The 20,633-nt window shown below is 32.7% G+C and overlaps 1 protein-coding gene across 1 annotated transcript; it reads left to right on the top strand.

Annotated features, from left to right (window-relative positions):
• The first annotated feature begins 578 nt into the window (after window positions 1–578).
• LOC139524327 (uncharacterized) lies at window positions 579–8,917 on the top strand. The gene is made up of 5 exons (XM_071319082.1): window positions 579–956; window positions 4,687–4,827; window positions 5,982–6,135; window positions 7,182–7,454; window positions 8,715–8,917. The coding sequence occupies exons 1-5, from the start codon at window positions 664–666 to the stop codon at window positions 8,892–8,894; spliced, it is 1,041 nt and encodes a 346-aa protein (XP_071175183.1). The 5' UTR covers window positions 579–663; the 3' UTR covers window positions 8,895–8,917.
• The last annotated feature ends 11,716 nt before the right edge of the window (window positions 8,918–20,633 follow it).

The following is a 20,633-nucleotide window of genomic DNA, read 5'->3' as shown; positions in this document are numbered from 1 at the left end:
CACCTTCAACTTTGTACACGCGTAAGACTATATATACAATTATTGTAAATAGTGAACACCTGTTGAAAACTCAAGATTGTCAATTAATTTCCTTTAATCTTCAATCAATATGCATAAACATGATAAATATCGTAAAATGAGGCAATACACAAAATAAAATGATGAAAAAATAATCACATTTTAATTATGTTTTCTTCTTGTTTTTGATTTCAGTTCATTTTAATGTATTTCACAATTTGTTTCTGTATTTTCTGAACAATGATGCACAAATAATGCATTTTGCAAGTTTCTTATAATTGTTCAAAGAGAGTCGATAAAAATAAATGTAGCAATTATATCTTTGCAAGGATGCAAGGATGTCACTAAACGCGACAAATCCTTGATCTATGTTTTAATTTTTTTTTCTACCAATATTAACTGTATGTCGCTAAAATTTTCTTTTCCATTTTCTTTTATTATTTATTTTAAGTAAAAGTTAAAGTAATTTTAATAAAAAGACAAATGATTTCTTGTCGCTAAATAGTCTCTTGTCGCTTCTTGACGTTTTTTGTCGCTAATTAGTGAGACCGACTGGTTCTGTTCTTCACGAGATTTCTAGGGTACCAGACACGCGAACATTTTGATTTTATTTATTATGAAAAACAAACTGCTTACAGATTTACAATGTTGAGTGACACTGTTTCACATTGGGACAGATGTACTATTGAAAACCATTTGCACATATGTTATAATGATGAATATCTGGAAACAGTTTCAGAAGTATTAGAAAAGATCCAAAAATTTGGGGAATTAACAGAGGAACAGAAATCATATTGTGCAGAAGTTAAGCGTTATCTTGCAAAAATAGACGGCGATATTGCAACTACGTACAAACTGAAATTCCGTCCACAAAATTTTTTAGCTGTCCTAGATGAAATTTATGAAAAATTTGATGAAGGCAGAGAACCTACTGAGTCGTGAGTATAGACCTTTTTAAAACTGTTTAAGGTGGTACCCAATACCTTAACTAAAATTAATTTGGCTCGTTCAATTTTCATAAAATTTTGACAAAGTATTAACTTTGACCCTTTGACAAAAATATAAAAATTTCAAAAATTTGAACAAACCGTTTTATCAGAAAAATTACACTGGTTATCATGGTTATATAGCAGTTTGACAAACACTTATTATGATCATTGAGAATATCCCCTTTCCAACACAACATAATTAAAACGTTTAGCTGATTTTACAGAGTTATCTCGCTGTAGTGTTAGGTACCACCTTAATATTGCTATCTGAGATCTTGTTACACTTAAACTTTTGAAATTATACAGCAATCACTTTTGTATTATTGCATCAGATATTTCCTTATTATGTTATATTTTTACGGGAACGTCTGTGACAGGTATGATACCTGGACCCAGACCGGACGCCGGACTGGGTAAAAAATTATAGGGGGAAAGTGAATTTTCTTATAATTATTTTTTCATTTTTACTCAGGAGAAGTTAGTTAATTTTTTGTGAGAATCTTTACAAGATGCATTATGATAATGATAAAAATAAATCGTACAGTGTGTATATTTATTAGGGTTGTCAACGAGCACTCGAGTACTCGAGTATTGCTCGATAGTACCAAATATCAATTACCAAAATGAAACTCGACTAATCAGTTTCATGTAAGAAAGTTGTTAATTTCTTAAGCTAGATAAAAAATATTTTTATTGAGAGCCCAGGAAATTAAATATTAATCATGTTAATCAAAATTAATAAAATTTAAAATACCATTCGAGTGTTTGCGTTAACTGTCATTTAAAATTCTTCCAAACAGAAGTTGGATACAGGGTTCAAATTAGCGGTGGTCCGAGGTCCGCGACCTTCCGCTATTGCAAATTAATCGGACTTTCATTTTGGTTACTACCTATGCAGCTATGTAAAAGCCGGTTTCTTGAGGCTTCATATATGAAAAATACATAAAATAACAGACTATCACACCTACGCCCGATGAATCTTCCATTTGAAAGAAATAAAAACTTTTTATTTCATCTTTATTATTCAGGACAGCGATGATCATGTTTGTTCAACCGCTAGCTTTAATCGTATCTGAGTGACAACAACATTGAAAAACAATGGATGCCATAACCGAAAATGAAGACAATTACAATACCGGATCAAATTCCGGTGGCGGATAAGGGTAATTCCGGATTTGCAGATCAAATACAATAAAAAATCATAATTCCAGGCAGGTGACAAAATACATAGAGAATAATACATGGCAAAATCCGTATCATATGTCGTATCATCCCGAGACATCAATATCAGCCCAAGGGCCTTTAGGCCCGAGGGATGATATTGGTCGAGGGTGATACGGCATGTGATACGGATTTTGCCATGTATTATACACTTTATCATATTTTTCAACAGAAGAGTATTATATTATATGAACTGTTTTCTGATCCATAACACTGGGTTACCTTCAGTTCTACTTTTGTCTTGTTTCAAAGGCCTTAAAAGAACTGCTCAATTACTTATCCGAAGCACCTGGGTTACCTTACAATTTGCGTGCTGTTGTTTTAAAAATATTTTGTTTATTATTGTATTAATTTGTGTGTTTTGTATTTTTCATAGTTGCATTTAGTGTGCCAAAAATTATGAAAACTTGACGTTCGTGACGTCACATACCAAACAATGACGTCATTCAAAAAATTTACCTATTTTGAGGAAAATTTTTCTTAAGCAAAAAAAAAACCAAAACTGACTTTATGTAAAAAAAAAAAAAAAAAAAAAGTAGGGGTGTGATAAAGGGTAGGGGTGTGATAAAGGGTATGCGATAAAGGGTAGGGTGTGATAAAGGGTATGCGATAAAGGCTGCGCATCAAAGTTGCGCGATATGGATTAAACAGCAGGCTATTTATCACATATGCAAAACTACTGTATTTACTACTAAACATATGATAAATCAAATTAATCACAATTATGTGACAGTAATTTTCTTCCATCATTAATAGATGTTGATATTACATGTTGATATTTTTATAGTGTAAAAATATTACATGTACTACAATTCAAAGAGGTAATTTCTTCTTAATTTTGATGGGCCAGTATTAAAAAAATCTGGAAGTTTCTTACTTTAATTTCACCATGTTCACAGAGGAACTAATATAATAGTGTAACTTGATATGATACACTTAATCACTAAACAGTTTGAATTTGAACTGTTACTTTAATTGTATACTCGGGTATGAATTGAACAATATAAAAATAGATACATATAGCCCTTTATATGATAGTAAAAACCAAACATTGTACATAGCGCTTTGAGTGAGCATGCACCTCTCTTCCAAATATCACCACTTCTCCCTATCAGTTTCAGAACGAGAAAGGTTACTTCTCCCTAGGATTCTGAAGTAGTGTGAGCCCTGAGATAATGGTATAATAAGTAATTAATTACCAATTGTTGAGACAACACACCCACCCACAGTGACACCCTCCCTAATACCAAAAAAAAAAAAGATTATTTGAATTTATAATATGCAAGACAATTACATTATTATTAAACATGTTATACAAGTAACAACAGTGACACTGACAATGAAACAAGCTAACCTAATGCCAAAAGCACATGAATTTGTATCTTACTGATTTATGAAGTATTTCAAGTAAAAGTAGGACCTGGAATTTACGTTGAGGACCTTTCGGTTTGGAGTGCCAAAGGTCCTCCTGGACCTTCCTGTACCAAATGTTAACTTGAACCCCTTGGATGTATGAACAAGAGCACTTTTCCAAGGCTTTCCCTGACTTTTAACTAATATTAGTATTCCCCTGCCTCTGTACCGTCAGAGCATATATTTTTATCAGCAGGACTGTTTAAGTTACCTAACAAAGTTGAAAAATTGCCTCGTCCCAGAAAAAGTTGACAAGATAATATTTTTGAATAAGAACAAATTCGTTGCACCCTGTGTCGCCCCTCAGAAAATGATTGAAGGCATCTTAATGGGTGTTTTTTTTTTATGGTTTATGTTGTTTGAGTAATAATTTTTCTACAGATCTTGATTAATTACATGATTAGATCATTGCCAGATTACATAATTAGTACATGTAGTAAATGAGCTTTTAATTATGGTAAAAAATTCCTTGGACTATTATCTAGTCCTAGGTAATAATAAAGAGAGTTTTACGTTCATAAGACAACGACCCACAGTACATACAATGGGTATTATTTTGTGTTTCCATTTTGTAAATGTTTTACCGAGCAAGTACTCCAGTATCGGTCGGTAAATCCAATGAGTACTCGATTAGTAAATCTTCACGGAGTTGACATCCCTAATATTTACAAATGACTTTAAAACACATGGAAATATTTTTGGATGAACTATAGGGGGAAAGTGAATTTTCTTAGAATTATTTTTTCCTTTTTTATTCAGGAGAAGGCAGTTAAGTTTTGGAGAACTGTAACACGATGCATTATTATGATGATAATAAAAATAAATTATACCTTCAGTGTGGTTATTTACAAATTACTTTAAAAACACATGGAAATATTTTTGGATAATTCTTTAAATAGGTTTAAATTAAAATAATTATTTGACTGAACAGTTTTTCTTCAGTTTCAACAAAATTTCGACTTAAAACATGTATACATAATGGAAACCTGCAGTGTTATTTTGTTAGCTACAGTCACTATTGCTGTTTGATTGTGATATTTTATAGATCTTTGAAGAGAGCTGTGATGAAATTTTTATTAGAACTGAGCAGATTTGGAGAGGATATACGAAACTCAGATGAAGCTGAGGAAGGTTGCTCTACAAGATTATTTTGTTCCTTTGCTGAAATGTGTTGTATGCATTCTGAGTAAGTCTTACTATCATTTTAGCAACACTGGTAAACAGACATCCATATAATGGAATTTAGATATTTTTTTTAGCCATTATTACATGTAACTCTTCTGAAACTGCAAAATTGCATAAAGTTATATGATATGCTAATTGTTTGTTACAATATTTAATTCCTAGATTTGTATTAAGAAGCAATTATCTTTTTGTTGTTTTTGTAGTTTTTACAAAAAATGTAGTATAAAATTTATCTTGACCCTGTATTAAGTACTTTTTTTGCATGCACCACTAAATTCCAAGACCAAGATTGGTTGAAAATATCAAAATTAAATCTGTGATAAACTGATTCAGGCTATTGACACAATTAAACCTAAAAATTTACTACTCTTTTTGTGTCCTTTGCAAACTCTGATAAGGCCAACAACAATGAAATTCTGTTTCCAGCCTCTCTAGCTATATGTTCCACAAATTTGTATGCCTATTCTTACACATCTTAAGAACATTTTTGGTTAATCATCATTAAAGGTATAGACAGTTTTTAATTAATTAAAGCTCCATTAAAGTCCAGACAATTCCCCCTTATATTTCAAAAAAAGATTATTAATACCAACGTATAACAAACAGTGCTACCTACCCTATTTTCCTCTCTCAGGAGAGTAAAAACAAAAAAAGTTTGTCTGTGCTGGAAATTGGCCTGTAACAATTTATTTCAAACATATGAATAAATATAGGTTTATATCAATGAGGCAGCAACAGAACAACAAACATTTTCAAAAGACATCAACATCAAATGGTAAAAGTTATACTTTAAAGAAAGGATTTACATACAAAATATGGTTAAACATTTTACCATCTGCCACTAAAAAATGAATTTGACCATTAGGGAGAGTGATACAATTTTTATCCGTTCGTGATGTATGGTTGATGACCTTAGTTACCATAAAATGTCCACTTTCTTTCCTTTCAATGGCCATATATTTAATTAATTTAATCAATATTTATATGTGAATTTATATATAAAAAAAGTAACACTAACTTGAGTGATATATTCTCCTAGTTCTTAGATACACATGTAGTATCATAATTTATAAATTATACCATAAATACCTGTGTTTACAGAGCAAAAACTTTTATATTGATAATTCATATTTTTACAAATGTATCTCGTTTTAGGATATCTTTAGATAAAAGGGGCTGTACGATTTGGAAGAATTTCAAAGGACTGACAGAGGTCACTTCACTCCCAGACATTCGTCTTTACAGCTATGGAATCAAAACTACCAAAACTGCAACAGCAAGGTCAAAGATTCCAGTATCTGTTGTTGAGGTATTTTTTTTACAGCATACTTTTATATGACTTGTCAGTGAAAGATTTGTCATCATTATTGTTTTCTACAGTACATATAATATTTATTCTAGAGCAATGTTTAATTGTCCCCAAATTTTTCTTTAGCTGAAGAAGAAAATAACAGGAATTGCTTTTATTTTGTTTATTCTAACCTTACTAGGTTTTATGAAATTGAATGTATGGTTCATTGAATTAGTCTGTATGCCTGTCAAAACCAAGATCTTGTTCAGATTTGCAAATTTTTTTTTATAATTCATTCCTTAAACAAAAAAAATTATGAACTTTTTTTTAAAGAAATAGTTATTGTCGTTTTATTTATAGGTTCAGTTGTCTCTTTGTTTCATTTCTCTATCCATATGTTCTGTTACTTGTTTGTTCTGTCTGTTTATCCATCTTTTCATCTCTGTCTAACATTAGCTCCTCTATGATAATTTCCCCAAAAAGCTTTCATACACAGTATGATTGTATGTCATTATGTTCATTTGACCATACTGTATTGCCATATTGATTTGACAATTTTATTCACAGCTAAGGCCTAAAAAATGCTTGGGGATAAAACTGTTGCAATTCATAATGGAATCAGGCCCATATATCTGTAAATAAAAAGTAAAATAACAAAAACACCAAATTTCTAATTTTCATCATAGTTGTGGTCTACATATTATATTTGTTCTAAAGCAATGTCAAACTATTCCCAAATTTTTCTTCAGCTGAAGAAAAATAAATTAGACTTTTCAATATTTAAAATGTCTGGTCTGGTGGATTTTTAGAAGAAGAAACACTTTAATAAATTTGCAATTTCATGAAAGAAGATATAACAAAATATATGGTCCCAAGGTAAGGTATAAATTGCTCTATCTTTGATCTCTATCTGATAATCATGATAATTAAAAACAAATGTTTTCCATGAAACTTGACACATTATTTTTTTTGTATGTAAAAAAGAATCATTTTTTTTTATTATCATAATCAGAAGAATCTTTCCAATATACATATGTACATACATGAATTAATTTTCTTTGTAGGTTAAGAAAAGTGTTGAAAAACAGTTTGGAGAATCAGAATTATTAGATCCTCTGACAGAAAGGTTAAAGAGTACTGATCTATCCTCATCAATCAGCTCCTTAGCATCATCTGAGGATTCATATAGGAAGCCTCCAATTGAAGAATATTTGATGAACAGTACATCTCTAGGACAACATGCAGGACAATTGCTACTTGAACTTCATAAATGTCATAAAGATTACAAGAATTGTCCAATATTAACAATGTCTGGAATGATAATTGATGGAACAAAGGTAGGAGGTATTTTTAACCTATTTTTGCATATTTTGCATTTATCCTATTCTAGCCAGCCTCATGGCGATATAATTTTTTGTGATTTTCAAATTTACTAGATGTAGTTCAATAAGGAAAGATCCAAGTTTTACATATAAGTGAAGATTTATTTTCATGTATTTTCCTAACTTGTGAAAGTTGTGAAAAATTAATCGCTCATGAAAATTGGTTTGTTTACAGTTTTTCCAAAAGTAAGTACAACAAAGGAATATATTTTTATGACTACCTGTATATACCATAAGTTCGATTTGTGCTTTAAGTAATTATAATAGTGCATTATCTGTCCATCTGTCATGTTCTGTTTAAAAAAAATAATAAAAAATCTATGAAATTACCTGGCCTATTGAAACCTTGGTTATAATCTTTTATAACATGTGTTGCTTCTGAACTGTTATTTGGTATTCCTGCCTATCAACCAATATGGCTGACATCACTGAAATTATCTTGAAAACCATAATCAAAAAGGGATATCTAATAGGGTAAAAATGTTTAATTACTAAGCTTTTGCGAAAAAAACCATTTGCAAACCTTTTAAAGAACTATGGTTGATAACTCCAACACCGTCTACTGTATAACACAAATATGATAAAAACATTAAAAATGAATGTAAATGGCTTGCATTGAATCATCAAGAAAAATAGCAAATTAATACACAGAACAAGCTTGTTGACCACAAAGATATTTTTCCATGTAATATAAAAATAAGGAGATTAGGTATGATTGCCAATGATACAACTATCCACCAATTTAGTGAAAGTTCAAATGAAGTGGATGTAAGCAATTATTGGCAACTGTAAGGCCAATGAGAAAAAACCTATTCTGTAGAGTCCACTATAAAAGGCCCCGACATGAAAAATGTCAGGCTCCTGACTTGGAACAGGCACATAAAGAATGTGGCAGAGTTAAACATGTTTGTGAGTGCTCAACCCTCCCCTTACCTGGGACAGTGGTGTTATAGCACAACATTAGAACAAACTTTAATCATGACCTGTTTCTGTTTATATAACTTTATTGTGTGAAAATTTGATATGTCAAATTATAATTTTTTTGTGAACTGAGTGTCTTTGTTATGTGTTCCATGAGGTCAAATGCCTCATATTCGTATAACCATAACTGTTTATTTAAAGATGGTTACATGGAATTAATTTTCGTAGTTTTGAATTAAAGTGAAAAGTTACTGTTCGATTTCTCAAACTTTGTCTTATTTCCTTATATTGCAGGTGTTATTTACAGTATTAGAGATGAAAAAGGAACATTTAAAAAAGCTGGAAAATAATGAAGAGTTGGATGAAGATGACAAGGCAGTAATTTATTATTCTCAGCCTTTTGATTTGATTTATTCTGATGAACGAAGTATTTTGATTGATAATATCATGAGACTAAATAATCTTGAGTTGTAAAAAAAATAAACACCTGTTGTATATCATGTTTTTCCCTGATGTATGCAATTGCTTCATTATAACTTTTCATTAGATTTTTATACCCCCGCTTTAAAAAAGGGGGGGTATACTGTTTTACCTCTGTCTGTCCTTCCGTCAGTCCGTCAGTCAGTCCGTCCGTCCCATGAATATTTTTCATCGCATTTTTCTCAGGAACTACAATACAAGGATTTCTGAAATTTGGTTTCAAGGTTTATCTAAGTCAGCTATACCGTGTGATGCGTTTTCAGATTGATCACTCGACAACTTCCTGTTTACCGAGCACTTGTATGATTTTACACATGATAGCCAAGTCAGGGCCGTAACTAGGGTTCTAATTCAGGGGAGGCAGGGGTTTGGGGGCCGCCGATTTTTTTTTTCTCCCAGTAAAATAGCTAGAAATGACCCGTTTTCTTTCGATTTCCTTACTCTAAGAGACATCAGTATTGCTTGAACCTGGAAACAATTTTTATGCAAAAACAAGCTGAGATTGCTGTTCGGGTTGAGCCAAGGCTCCGTCTTGAATGTTGTAATTTGGCCTATAATTATTAACATTAAATACATTGTGACCACGAATTTTTTTCTTTATATGGCTAAAAATTACCTGTTTTTCTTCGATTTCCTTACTTTAAGAAACATCAGTAAAATGGAAGCAATTTTTATGCAAACAATTATTACCTGTATAACTATTTCAAGATATTTTGTTTTAGAAATCAAACTGGTAAGTTAAAAAAACCCATATAAAGCAACTAAGATCATGGAACGCAAGATAATTTTTTATCGAGGACCATGAATTTCAATATTGTTGAAAGCTCAACAGACATGTATATAACTAAAACAGGGACTTTAAATACAGTCTAGTATATACTTAGTATAGAAATTCCCTGCTACAACGAATGGGGGTGTCAGTTTAGCTGCTAAGGCATGGACCATAATGTTCTCGTACGATCGGGAGAAGCGGTTAAAACAGCTGATTCAGTCGGTAACGAATTTCCGATATCATAAAAGATTCACAATTTAAAGGGAACTCCCTCTGCTCAATTGAGCCCCTAAATAAATGTGAATAGTTAAGTTTTATTCAAAAATATGTGTTCTGAAACGGTTCACTTTCGATCACAAATTCGGAAAATGACGCATATCACGTATCATGATAACACTGTTAAAACTGTAAACTTGTGTTGTTTATAAAATAAATTCAAGTTCTTGGTGTACATACCGATATTGTCAATATTGCACATTATTACTTAAAAAAAAAGTTTTGGTGTAGAAAATTCAGGGCCTCCCCTGCCTCATAGGTAGTTACGGCCCTGCAAGTTGAAAATTTTCGTCACATTTTTCTCAGGAACTACAATACAAGGATTTCTGAAATTTGGTTTCAGGATTTATATAAGTCAGCTATACCGTGTGATGCGTTTTCAGATTCATCACTCGACAACTTCCTGTTTACCGAACACTTGCATATTTTTACACTATTAATATTATCCACTTGCGGGGGGGGTATCATCAGTGAGCAGTTTCTCGCAGTTTCACTTGTTATTTCTCCTTTGTATATATTTGGATTTGTTGGTTTTTTGTCAGGTCTAACCTTTACACAAGTAACCAGTCTTCATTCTCATGTGGTTCTCTTCTGAATAAAAATATAAATGGATTTCTTAAATATCCGGGGTAAAACGTTTAAACCCGCTGCATTTGTTTGCACCTGTCCTGAACCAGATGTTCAGTGTTGTCTTTTGTTGATGTGATTCATGAGTCTTTCTTGTTTTTATATAGATTAGACCATTGGTTTTCCTCTTTGAATGGTTTTACACTAGTCATTTTTTGGACTCTTTATAGCTGGTTGTTAAGTGTGAGCCAAGGCTCTGTGTTGAAGGCATTACTTTGACCTATAATGGTTTACTTTTACAAATTGTGACTTGGATGGAGAGTTGTCTCATTGGCACTCATACAACATCTTCTTATATCTATATATGGTAGATCATTTTTGTCGAGCCTGCAACTTTTGTTGCAGAAAGCTCGACATAGGGATAGTGATCCGGCGGCGGCTACGGCGGCGGCGGTGTTAGCTCACTTCTTAAAAGCTTTATATTTTAGAAGGTGGAAGACCTGGATGCTTCATACTTTGTATATAGATGCTTCATGTTATGAAGTTTCTGTCAGTCATATGTCCAATAACCTTGACCTCATTTTCATGGTTCAGTGACTACTTAAAAAAAAAGTTCAAATTTTTTGTAATGTTGAATTCTCTCTTATTATAAGTAATAGGATAACTATATTTGATATGTGCGTACCTTGAAAGGTCCTCATGTCTGTCAGACAGTTTTCACTTGACCTCGACCTCATTTCATGGATCAGTGAACAAGGTTAAGTTTTGGTGGTCAAGTCCATATCTCAGATACTATAAGAAATAGGGCTAGTATATTCAGTGTATGGAAGGACTGTAAGGTGTACATGTCCAACTGGCAGGTGTCATCTGACCTTGACCTCATTTTCATGGTTCAGTGGTTATAGTTAAATTTTTGTGTTTTGGTGTGTTTTTCTCATACTATATGCAATAGGTCTACTATATTTGTTGTATGGAATGATTGTAAGGTGTACATGTCTAGCGGGCAGATGTCATGTGACCTTGACCTCATTTTCATGGTTCAGTGGTCAAAGTTAAGTTTGTGAGTTTTGGTCTTTTTACCTAATACTATATGCCATAGGTCAACTATATTTGGTGTATGGAAATATTTTATGATCTTTATGTCAGTCGCGAAGGTTTTATTTGACCGTGACCTCATTTTCACAGTTCATTGCACAGTGTTCAGTTTTTGTGTTTTGGTCTATTTTTCTTAAACTATAAGTAATGGGTCAACTATATATGTTGTATAGAAGCATTGTTAGCTGTACATGTCTGCCTGGCATGGTTCATCTGACCTTGACCTCATTTTCAAGGTTCATTGGTCTTTGTTGAGTTATCTTGGTTAATGTTAAGTTTATGTGACAGTTGTAATAAAGCTTAGCTTTATACTTAGGACTATCAACATAATATCAATGAATAGTATAGAAGGCGAGACATTTCATCGTGTGCACTCTTGTTTTTCAATAGTGTTTACTATTTGAGTTATTACCCTCGAAAGATGACCTTATTTGCAGAATTCATAATTGAAAGAGAGGAAATGTTTAAAGCAAAATTTTGCAGCAAAATAAGATCTACAAACAAGTCAAAATTGTTGAAATTGTCAATTGAACCTTTAGAAGTGTGATTGCCCTTGAAAGATGAATTCTACCCATTTTTTGTGTTTTTATTTTGCAGAAACTTTAACTGATAGAAATAGGCGAGTGTAATATTTGAAAAAGACGTCTAGTTAAGGACTTTAATGCACCCACCTAACACACGGCTAATTTCTTTTTTAAATGAAAGAATAATGATTTAACTTTGATTTTTGCCCGGTCGTCACAAAATCGTACGGTGCAGTTTTTGTAAAATTGACGTTTATTTCAGAAATTAGTTGAAAATTATAAAATTACGACATATTTTTGAAGCAAAAGAAATTAGTAGTATCTCTTCATTTAGACAGAATAATTAAGTGAATTAGATTCTTAAAATAATGAAAAACAATATTTACAACTGTAAGTCCGCATGCTTTTGCATTCCTTCTAAATATTTGACATTTTGTACGAAAATTTTCATAATCCTGACCTTTTCGGATCTACAAATAATTTTTTATTAAATGCTTTTGCACTCTATCCGTTTTAGAACACACCAAATTACTCATCAGTTATCGTTTTTTCATTCAAGATCAAGACTTTATCTCAACATTTCTTAAAATCACGAATTTCTGTAATTTTATGATGTTGGGTAAAATCATTATAGTTTCCGGAATCCCTTATCTATTTCGATTTCGTTTTTTTATTGAATATATTAGTCGATTTCCGTGTACTTAATAGTGCTATTAGAGTACGATAAATCATATTTAAACGGTTCTTTTTCTATCTTTAACTTCAGTTTAGCTTAAATAGATATAAAATCGTCCGAAATTAAGATCAAATCAAAGTAAAACATAGTTTTTGAGTTCTGTAGAATTCATCCCTTTCTAAATAGGGAATCGTATCGGAAAATTGTAGAAAATCTTCCGAGTCGTGTCAAATTTTCACAGTCCAGTTCACAATCAAACCCTTCCTATGCTAAAAAGCAAAAACTATCCATTGATTGACACAGATGCATAGTTTGTCATGTATTTACTACATAGAAACTATGTAGTTAAACACTTAAATGAAGATACGGTTGTATTGCCGCAGTGGGAAAACGAAAAGATGAAGACTGGTCGATGAATATGAAAAAAACGAAAACATTCCATTTGAAAATACAAAATATCATAAGAGTTGCTATAAATATTTCAAAAGTAAGTTTTGTCTGTACAAAGACTTTGTACTACATGTACCAATTCTACCGACCAGTCTCTTCTCATATATTAACGAGGGCGGTGTATATACAACTCATTCTGATTTTTCTGTTTGTATATTTTGCAAATGTATAAAGCCTATAAGCAAGTTACACAACTTCATAAGATATCCTCTGAGGAGCAAACTCAAGCTGTATTGAGTGTTACTACATATATCTTCTACAATGATCTGATTTACAAAATAACTCATGATAATTTTACTATTAAATCGTTATACCATCGAGCTTGCATCGCTAAATATTTGCTACAAAATTTGAAATCAGAAATTAAAGAGCTATTTAATTCTGAGCATAAAACAGATGAAAGATGACGTGCCTGTACACAAGTAAGTATTCTGGTTAACAACTTTACTGATTACTTGATCAGTTAACCGGGCTTAATTTCTGCTCGAGGATCGAGGATCGCCGCCGAGAAAACTACACAATATATTATCAGCTTCAACAAAAACTAAAAATATATGGTTAATTTATAGTTATATGTATACAGCCTCAACAAGACCAAGGTAAATCCAATATTGTATACAGTATCTCTATAATGTTGTCTTATGCCGTTATGACGGAAAATTACCCGTTTAAAATGACTGTGATATATAGTCTGTCAATTTTAAAGATCTGAGCAGTGACTGCGAAACTGGTTGCAAACACTTTATGCAGCTACTAGTATTTTACAGAAGCAGATATAGGGTAAAGTTGTAATTCAGTCAATTGAATATCTGTTATCTAAAAACATTTCACTGAACAATTCAATTGAAATTATGCCACCTGCTTTAAAAATATTTCTGTATTGTCTTTTGGATGATGGCGCATCTGCGGCAGTCAATAAAGCGTACACTATTCCTATTGACAAAGTTCTTAGATGTATGGCTTTAGTAGAATGTATATTATGTATAAATATTTTTTTTACTCTTTTTCATTTATGTTTATCATTACAAATGCACCGTATTTATGGACACACCTTTGATAACTATTAACAAGTTTGACTGATCAGGAGATTAGAAAAATTGAAAATGGGGCATACATTCTACATGGCATTATTTTTCTTCTGGAGGTCAAATTTTATCCTAGACAATGTCGGCCTAACAACAAAAACAGTAAGTTCTCCGTATGACTTTGGTTGGCTAAAAGACAACATCGGTCCGGTATGATGTCATCCAACGTTCTACAATATTTGATCTGTTCACGCATTGGTATAGGTATAGGGGGAGGGTTGAGATTCCAAAAAACATGTTTAACCCCGCCGCAATTTTGCGCCTGTCCCAAGTTAGGAGGCTCTGGCCTTTCTTAGTTTTGCATGATTTTTTATTTTAACTTCTTGAGTATATTTCGAAGCTTAGTATGACGTCCATTATCATTTCAAACTAGTACATTTTTGTTTAGGGGCCAGCTGAAGAACGCCTCCGGGTTTTGGAGTTTCTTGCTGCATTGATGACCCATTTGGTGGTCTTCGGTCGTTGCCTGCTTTTTGAACGGGTTGGTGTCTCTTCGACAAATCCCTCAATGTCCATTCCTTATTTTTAATTCAATCTGTATATAGTTGATCTTGTGTCCGCTTTGAGCAAAACCTCTGCTGTACTGATATATACCCATGCCAAGGAAGTTGTCTTTGTATGGATATGTTGACCGATAAGAATGATGAGCTAACAAGTTATAATGAAGCTATAATATTCCGATATCGCAATATTCCGACACCTAAATGGTCGAACATCCCATTGGTCCGACGTTTCGATCATTTAGGTTATACGCTAACGGGATTTTAACATAAGAAAGTCAAATAAAAGGTTCAATATTAGGATACCTTGTCCTCCCTTTTGAAGCGGTGAAACAAAATATAAAAAAGTAATACTTAGTGCCAAAGTAGACGAACGTCATCACTAGCGTAATTTAAAAAAAGTACAAACTACTTTGTCAAGAGTTGTTTGATTAATTAGATATCTCAAGATACACGGCGGCCGACTAAAGTAAAATCAAACACAGTTTGACGTACAATGAGTGATCATATTTTCCTTGTGATGTTTTATATTAAAATTGTCAATTTGTTGATATAAATATACTAGTAGCACTTTACTCATTTTAGTAATGTTAGTTAGTACTCTTATCATATCTGATTTAGTGATGTAAATGAAATTGCGGTATGATCCAGACTCAACATATTGCACTACAATAATAAAAAAAATTTGCCCTATGATTGTCTCATCTTGAAGCAGTTGGCAGGCTTTCAAACTAACAGGAGACCATACGCTTCCTCAATTTTATTGTACAGCTCAACATGGGACTTTTCTAAACAATTAAAAATACGTCATATGTTATATTTTACCCTTGCTTCAAATATTTAATTTCGGAATATTTATATCAAATTTAAAGTTATATGTTTGTAAATACGTGTAATCAAATGATATGGAGGTATCATAAGATTTAGATAATGCAAGGGCGACTATAGATACACTTGTGTGACTTAATAATTGATTTTCAAGACTCCGAGAGAAAACGTTACGTAACATGCGTAACCGTTAGAATCAACCAAAATCAATTAATACTATGATAGAAATATATTTTCCCAACAGTAATACAGCATTTCTATAAAATTGTTTCGTTTTTGCATTTGTTTTGTCTCGATTTTTCCTCTGGAAGTATCCGAGAATTGAAATTGCACCCATGACCTTTGACCTTGATTTAAAAAAAAATGCACCATAATTTCTTTTGACGACCGGGATATTCAGAAAGTACACATTCTTAGCTTTCCAGTGATATATAATTTAGCCGTGTGTTAAGTAGGTGCATTAAAAATGTAAATTTGGCTCTCATATCACTCGCCTAAAAGGAACAGTAAATATCAAACATGTTCAGCACATAAAGATCTAGAAATAAGCCAACAAGTCGTTATAAGAGTTATTTCCCCTTAACGATGATTTTTATCCATTTTTGGTGAAAAAAAGATATACATGTAGTATCATCACTATTTTGAAAACTTAAATAGATAAGTATAAAATTGTTAATAGTTAAAACCAATCAAATCTTAATAATGTCTCTAAATAAAATTTGCCAGCATGCAAACATATTGCAATTAAGATAAAATAGATATCAACATGGCATATTTTTATTAGGTGGTTGATTCAGGCTCTTGGAAGCATCTTGTCTTGATACCATCAGAAATAAGAACCTATAAAAACTAAGATTTCACATACAGACAAACTTCACCTATTAAATTAATAAAATATCTTTCATAAGTTGTCAGTTTATAGATTTAGAAATTATTAAGAACCTAAGGTTGCAACTCCTAGAGGCAAAGTTACCCTTGTATTGATTTGGTTTATATCTTAGGTCCTTTTTGTCGAGCCATCGACTTTTGTCACAAAAGCGAGACATACCTATCCTTCATTTTGTCGCCGGCGGCTGCGGCGTCCACAAATATTCACTCTGTGATTAAAGTTTTTGAAATTTTGATCACTTTTTTAAGCTATCCTGGATTTCTACCAAACTTGGACAGAAGCTTGTTTATGATCACAAGATTGTATCCAGAAGTTAATTTTGTAAAATGGACTTAGTTTTTCTGCCAGTTAACATTACATTCACTCTGTGGTTAAAGTTTAAGACTTTTTAGTGTTCCTGATGAAGGTAAATCCAGAAAGCGCTTCTGACGCATAAAATTAATCAAGTGTTGTTTACATTTTTGTAGAGCACTACAGCAATGCTGTTGTGGTGGACTATTAGTCCTCGAGGGTTTGATCAACTCAGTAGTCTGTACTTTGGTACTGTATGATTTAAAACATACCTTTCTAAGATTGACTGTGCATTTATACATTTATGAATTATTAAGAATACTCCCACAGGCAAAGTTGACCCTAGATAGATTTGTTTATTATTTTAAGGTCTGTTTTGGTCATATAGGTCTTCATATGTGTTGGTTCTTATACATCCTTAGCTTTCAACATATTTGGCTTTTATCGTTTCTGATGAAGATAAATTGAGAAAGGTGCCAGAACCGGCAGCAGAAAATTTATAAAGTGTTATTTTTTTTTTTTTTTAAAGAATTAGATACATGTATATAAATTTTCATTTCTCCTTTTACCCTATTAATTCATTACCACCACATACAGTATCCACCTTCATAGTCAAAACATTCAGGGAACATTCACTACAACTGTCAGCGGATTAGTTTTGTGGCATTTTGGATGTTTTCAAGTTCATCGTAAACTTTTGTCCAAAATGGCCATGTGAAGACTACCCTTTTACCCAATCAAAAAATCACACTGGACAGTTGTTTTTATTTTCTCGAATTTTCTGTTACTTCATGTTTCAGTCAACAAATAGGGAGCATTTAAAATTAATTTGGTTGGAATTGAAAGTAGAAGGACTTGCACTAATCAAACATTTACTGCTTGCTGAGGTTTCCTCCACGAGGGTATCACCAGCCAAGTAGTCAGCACTTCTGTGTTGACAGGAATTATTGATATGGTCATAATTATAAAATAACTGTTAACAAACTTTGAATTTTTCGAAATACTAAGGATTTTCGATCCCCAGGAGTAGATTACCTTAACTGTATTTGGCAAAACTTTTCGGAATTTAGGGTCATCAATGCTCGTTTACTCTTTATTTTGCCTTTTAAACTTTTTTTTATACCAGTGTCACCAATGAGTCTAATATAGACGAAACGCGCGTCTGGCGTACATTATTTTAATCCTGGTATTTGAGATGAGTTTACTGACATGGTTCATATGACTTTTCAGGGATCCTTGATACAACATAATTTTTGTAACTTATGATTATGTGTTGCTTTTAATAAACCTTGTGGTAGAAGGCTTTCAACATTAGGAGTTAATCTTAATCAGTAAAGTAGCCGAGATATTTCAGTATTTGCACCTTTGTTGCACGTTTTGGCTATTTTCTCATTAGTAAGCAATTATAGATCGACAGAAATTGTAATAGAAAAATATGATCAGCAATGTAAGATTGTCCAGCAAAAGGACATTTCCAGCAAGGTTTTTTATTCAGCATATTTTTATGCGAAGTGGTATGCGAAGCATACACTCTTACTTTATAGTACGCTTATAAACAAAAGTAGACGCGGATTAAACGTCAACAACAATAACAAAAAGACACCAAGATGGTCACATACAGTTGTCCACAATAAACAGATGTTTACACAATATGTGAAGCTCAAAACTGTCTCGAATCAATCAAGTTTTAAGTGTTGAGTAGCTGTACTTGTTTTATGCTATCCCCAGTGTAGCTGTTCCTTTTACATTTGAAGACATTATCTGTTGTGTAGTTGCCTCATATTTCTCATTTTTAAACAAGCTATAGACGCTTCCGCTAAAAAGGCTGTGTCATGAAAGCTGTTACGTTTCTGATCGTTACGCTCATAGCGAAATCATAGATGTTAGATTTATTTGAATTGGTTTAACCGTCAAGTATAGATTGTTAGTCTGGCAATTTGTTCACAATTCTAACTTTGGACAAATGATGTTACGTCTCTTCTTTTTACTGCAAGGTAAGAGTCACTGTAATTTTATGGTATACAAGGATAATAATATAAACCTTTTTTTCTCATTTTCAGTCTTCTTTTCAGATACTAGATAAATGCATTGACCGAACATTATTTTCTGTTTTGTTAAATTTTAAAAGTTTAGAATGTTTGCCTCTGGCAAAGTTAACCTTAGATGCATATCAGATAATAGTATCCCTTTTTGTCTTATTGTTCTTTATGTGTTTATGTCTTATACATTCCTGACATTTAATTTGTTTGATTTTGATCATTCCTGATGAAGGTTTAATACAAAAAATGTTACGGACGCACGAAATTGAAAAAGTTTCATTTTTAGCTCACCTGGCCTAAAAGGCCATGTGAGCTTTTCTCATCACTTGGCGTCCGTCGTCGTCGTCGACGTCGTCGTCGTCGACGTCGTCGTCGTCGTTAACAATTTTTCAAACATCTTCTCCTCTGAAACTACTGAATGGATTTGAATGAAACTTAGCATGATTGTTCCTTAGAGTATCCTGCACAAAGTGTGCGCTTCGATTTTTGATCCGTCAAAAAACATGGCCGCCGTTACTTAAAATAGAACATAGGGGTCAAATGCAGTTTTTGGCTTATATCTCAAAAACGAAAGCATTTAGAGCAAATCTGACATGGGGTAAAAATGTTCATTAGGTCAAGATCTATCAGCCCTGAAATTTTCAGATGAATCAAACAAACCATTGTTGGGTTGCTGCCACTTAATTGGTAATTTTAAGGAAATTTTGCAGTTTTTGGTCATTATCTTGAATATTATTATAGATAAAGATAAACTGTAAACAGCAAAAATGATCAGCAAAGTAAGATCTACAAATAAGTTAATATGACCAAAATTGTCAATTGACCCCTTAAGGGGTTATTGTCCTTTAATGACAATTTTTCACAATTTGTTCATCATATTTGCTAACTTTAAAAAATCTTCTCCTCTGAAACTGTTGAATGGATTTGGATGAAACTTAGCATGATTGTTCCTTAGATTATCCTGCACCAAGTGTGTGCTTCGATTTTTGATCCGTCAAAAAACATGGCCGCCGTTACTTAAAATAGAACATAGGGGTCAAATGCAGTTTTTGGCTTATATCTCAAAAACGAAAGCATTTAGAGCAAATCTGACATGAGATAAAAATGTTCATTAGGTCAAGATCTATCAGCCCTGAAATTTTCAGATGAATCAAACAAACCATTGTTGGGTTGCTGCCACTTAATTATACCCCCGCTTTAAAAAAGGGGGGGTATACTGTTTTACCTCTGTCTGTCCGTCCGTCAGTCCGTCCATCAGTCCGTCCATCAGTCCGTCCATCAGTCCGTCAGTCCGTCAGTCCGTCCGTCAGTCAGTCCGTCCCATGAAACTTTCGTCACATTTTTCTCAGGAACTACACATCCACCCTTTCTGTAATTTGGTATCAACATTTATATATGTCAGCCATACCGTGTGATGCGTTTTCAGATTCATCACTTGACAACTTCCTGTTTACCGAACACTTGTCTGATTTTACACATGATAGCCAAGTTGAAAATTTTCGTCACATTTTTCTCAGGAACTACAATACAAGGATTTCTGAAATTTGGTTTCAGGATTTATATAAGTCAGCTATACCGTGTGATGCGTTTTCAGATTCATCACTCGACAACTTCCTGTTTACCGAACACTTGTATGATTTTACACATGATAGCCAAGTTGAAAATTTTCGTCACATTTTTCTCAGGAACTACATTACAAGGATTTCTGAAATTTGGTTTCAGGATTTATATAAGTCAGCTA

This window comes from Mytilus edulis, chromosome 5, assembly GCF_963676685.1.
Source record: "Mytilus edulis chromosome 5, xbMytEdul2.2, whole genome shotgun sequence".
Classification (NCBI taxonomy): domain Eukaryota; kingdom Metazoa; phylum Mollusca; class Bivalvia; order Mytilida; family Mytilidae; genus Mytilus; species Mytilus edulis.
Note: the sequence above shows the minus strand (reverse complement) of the source record. Positions and strands in the feature narration are given on the sequence as shown.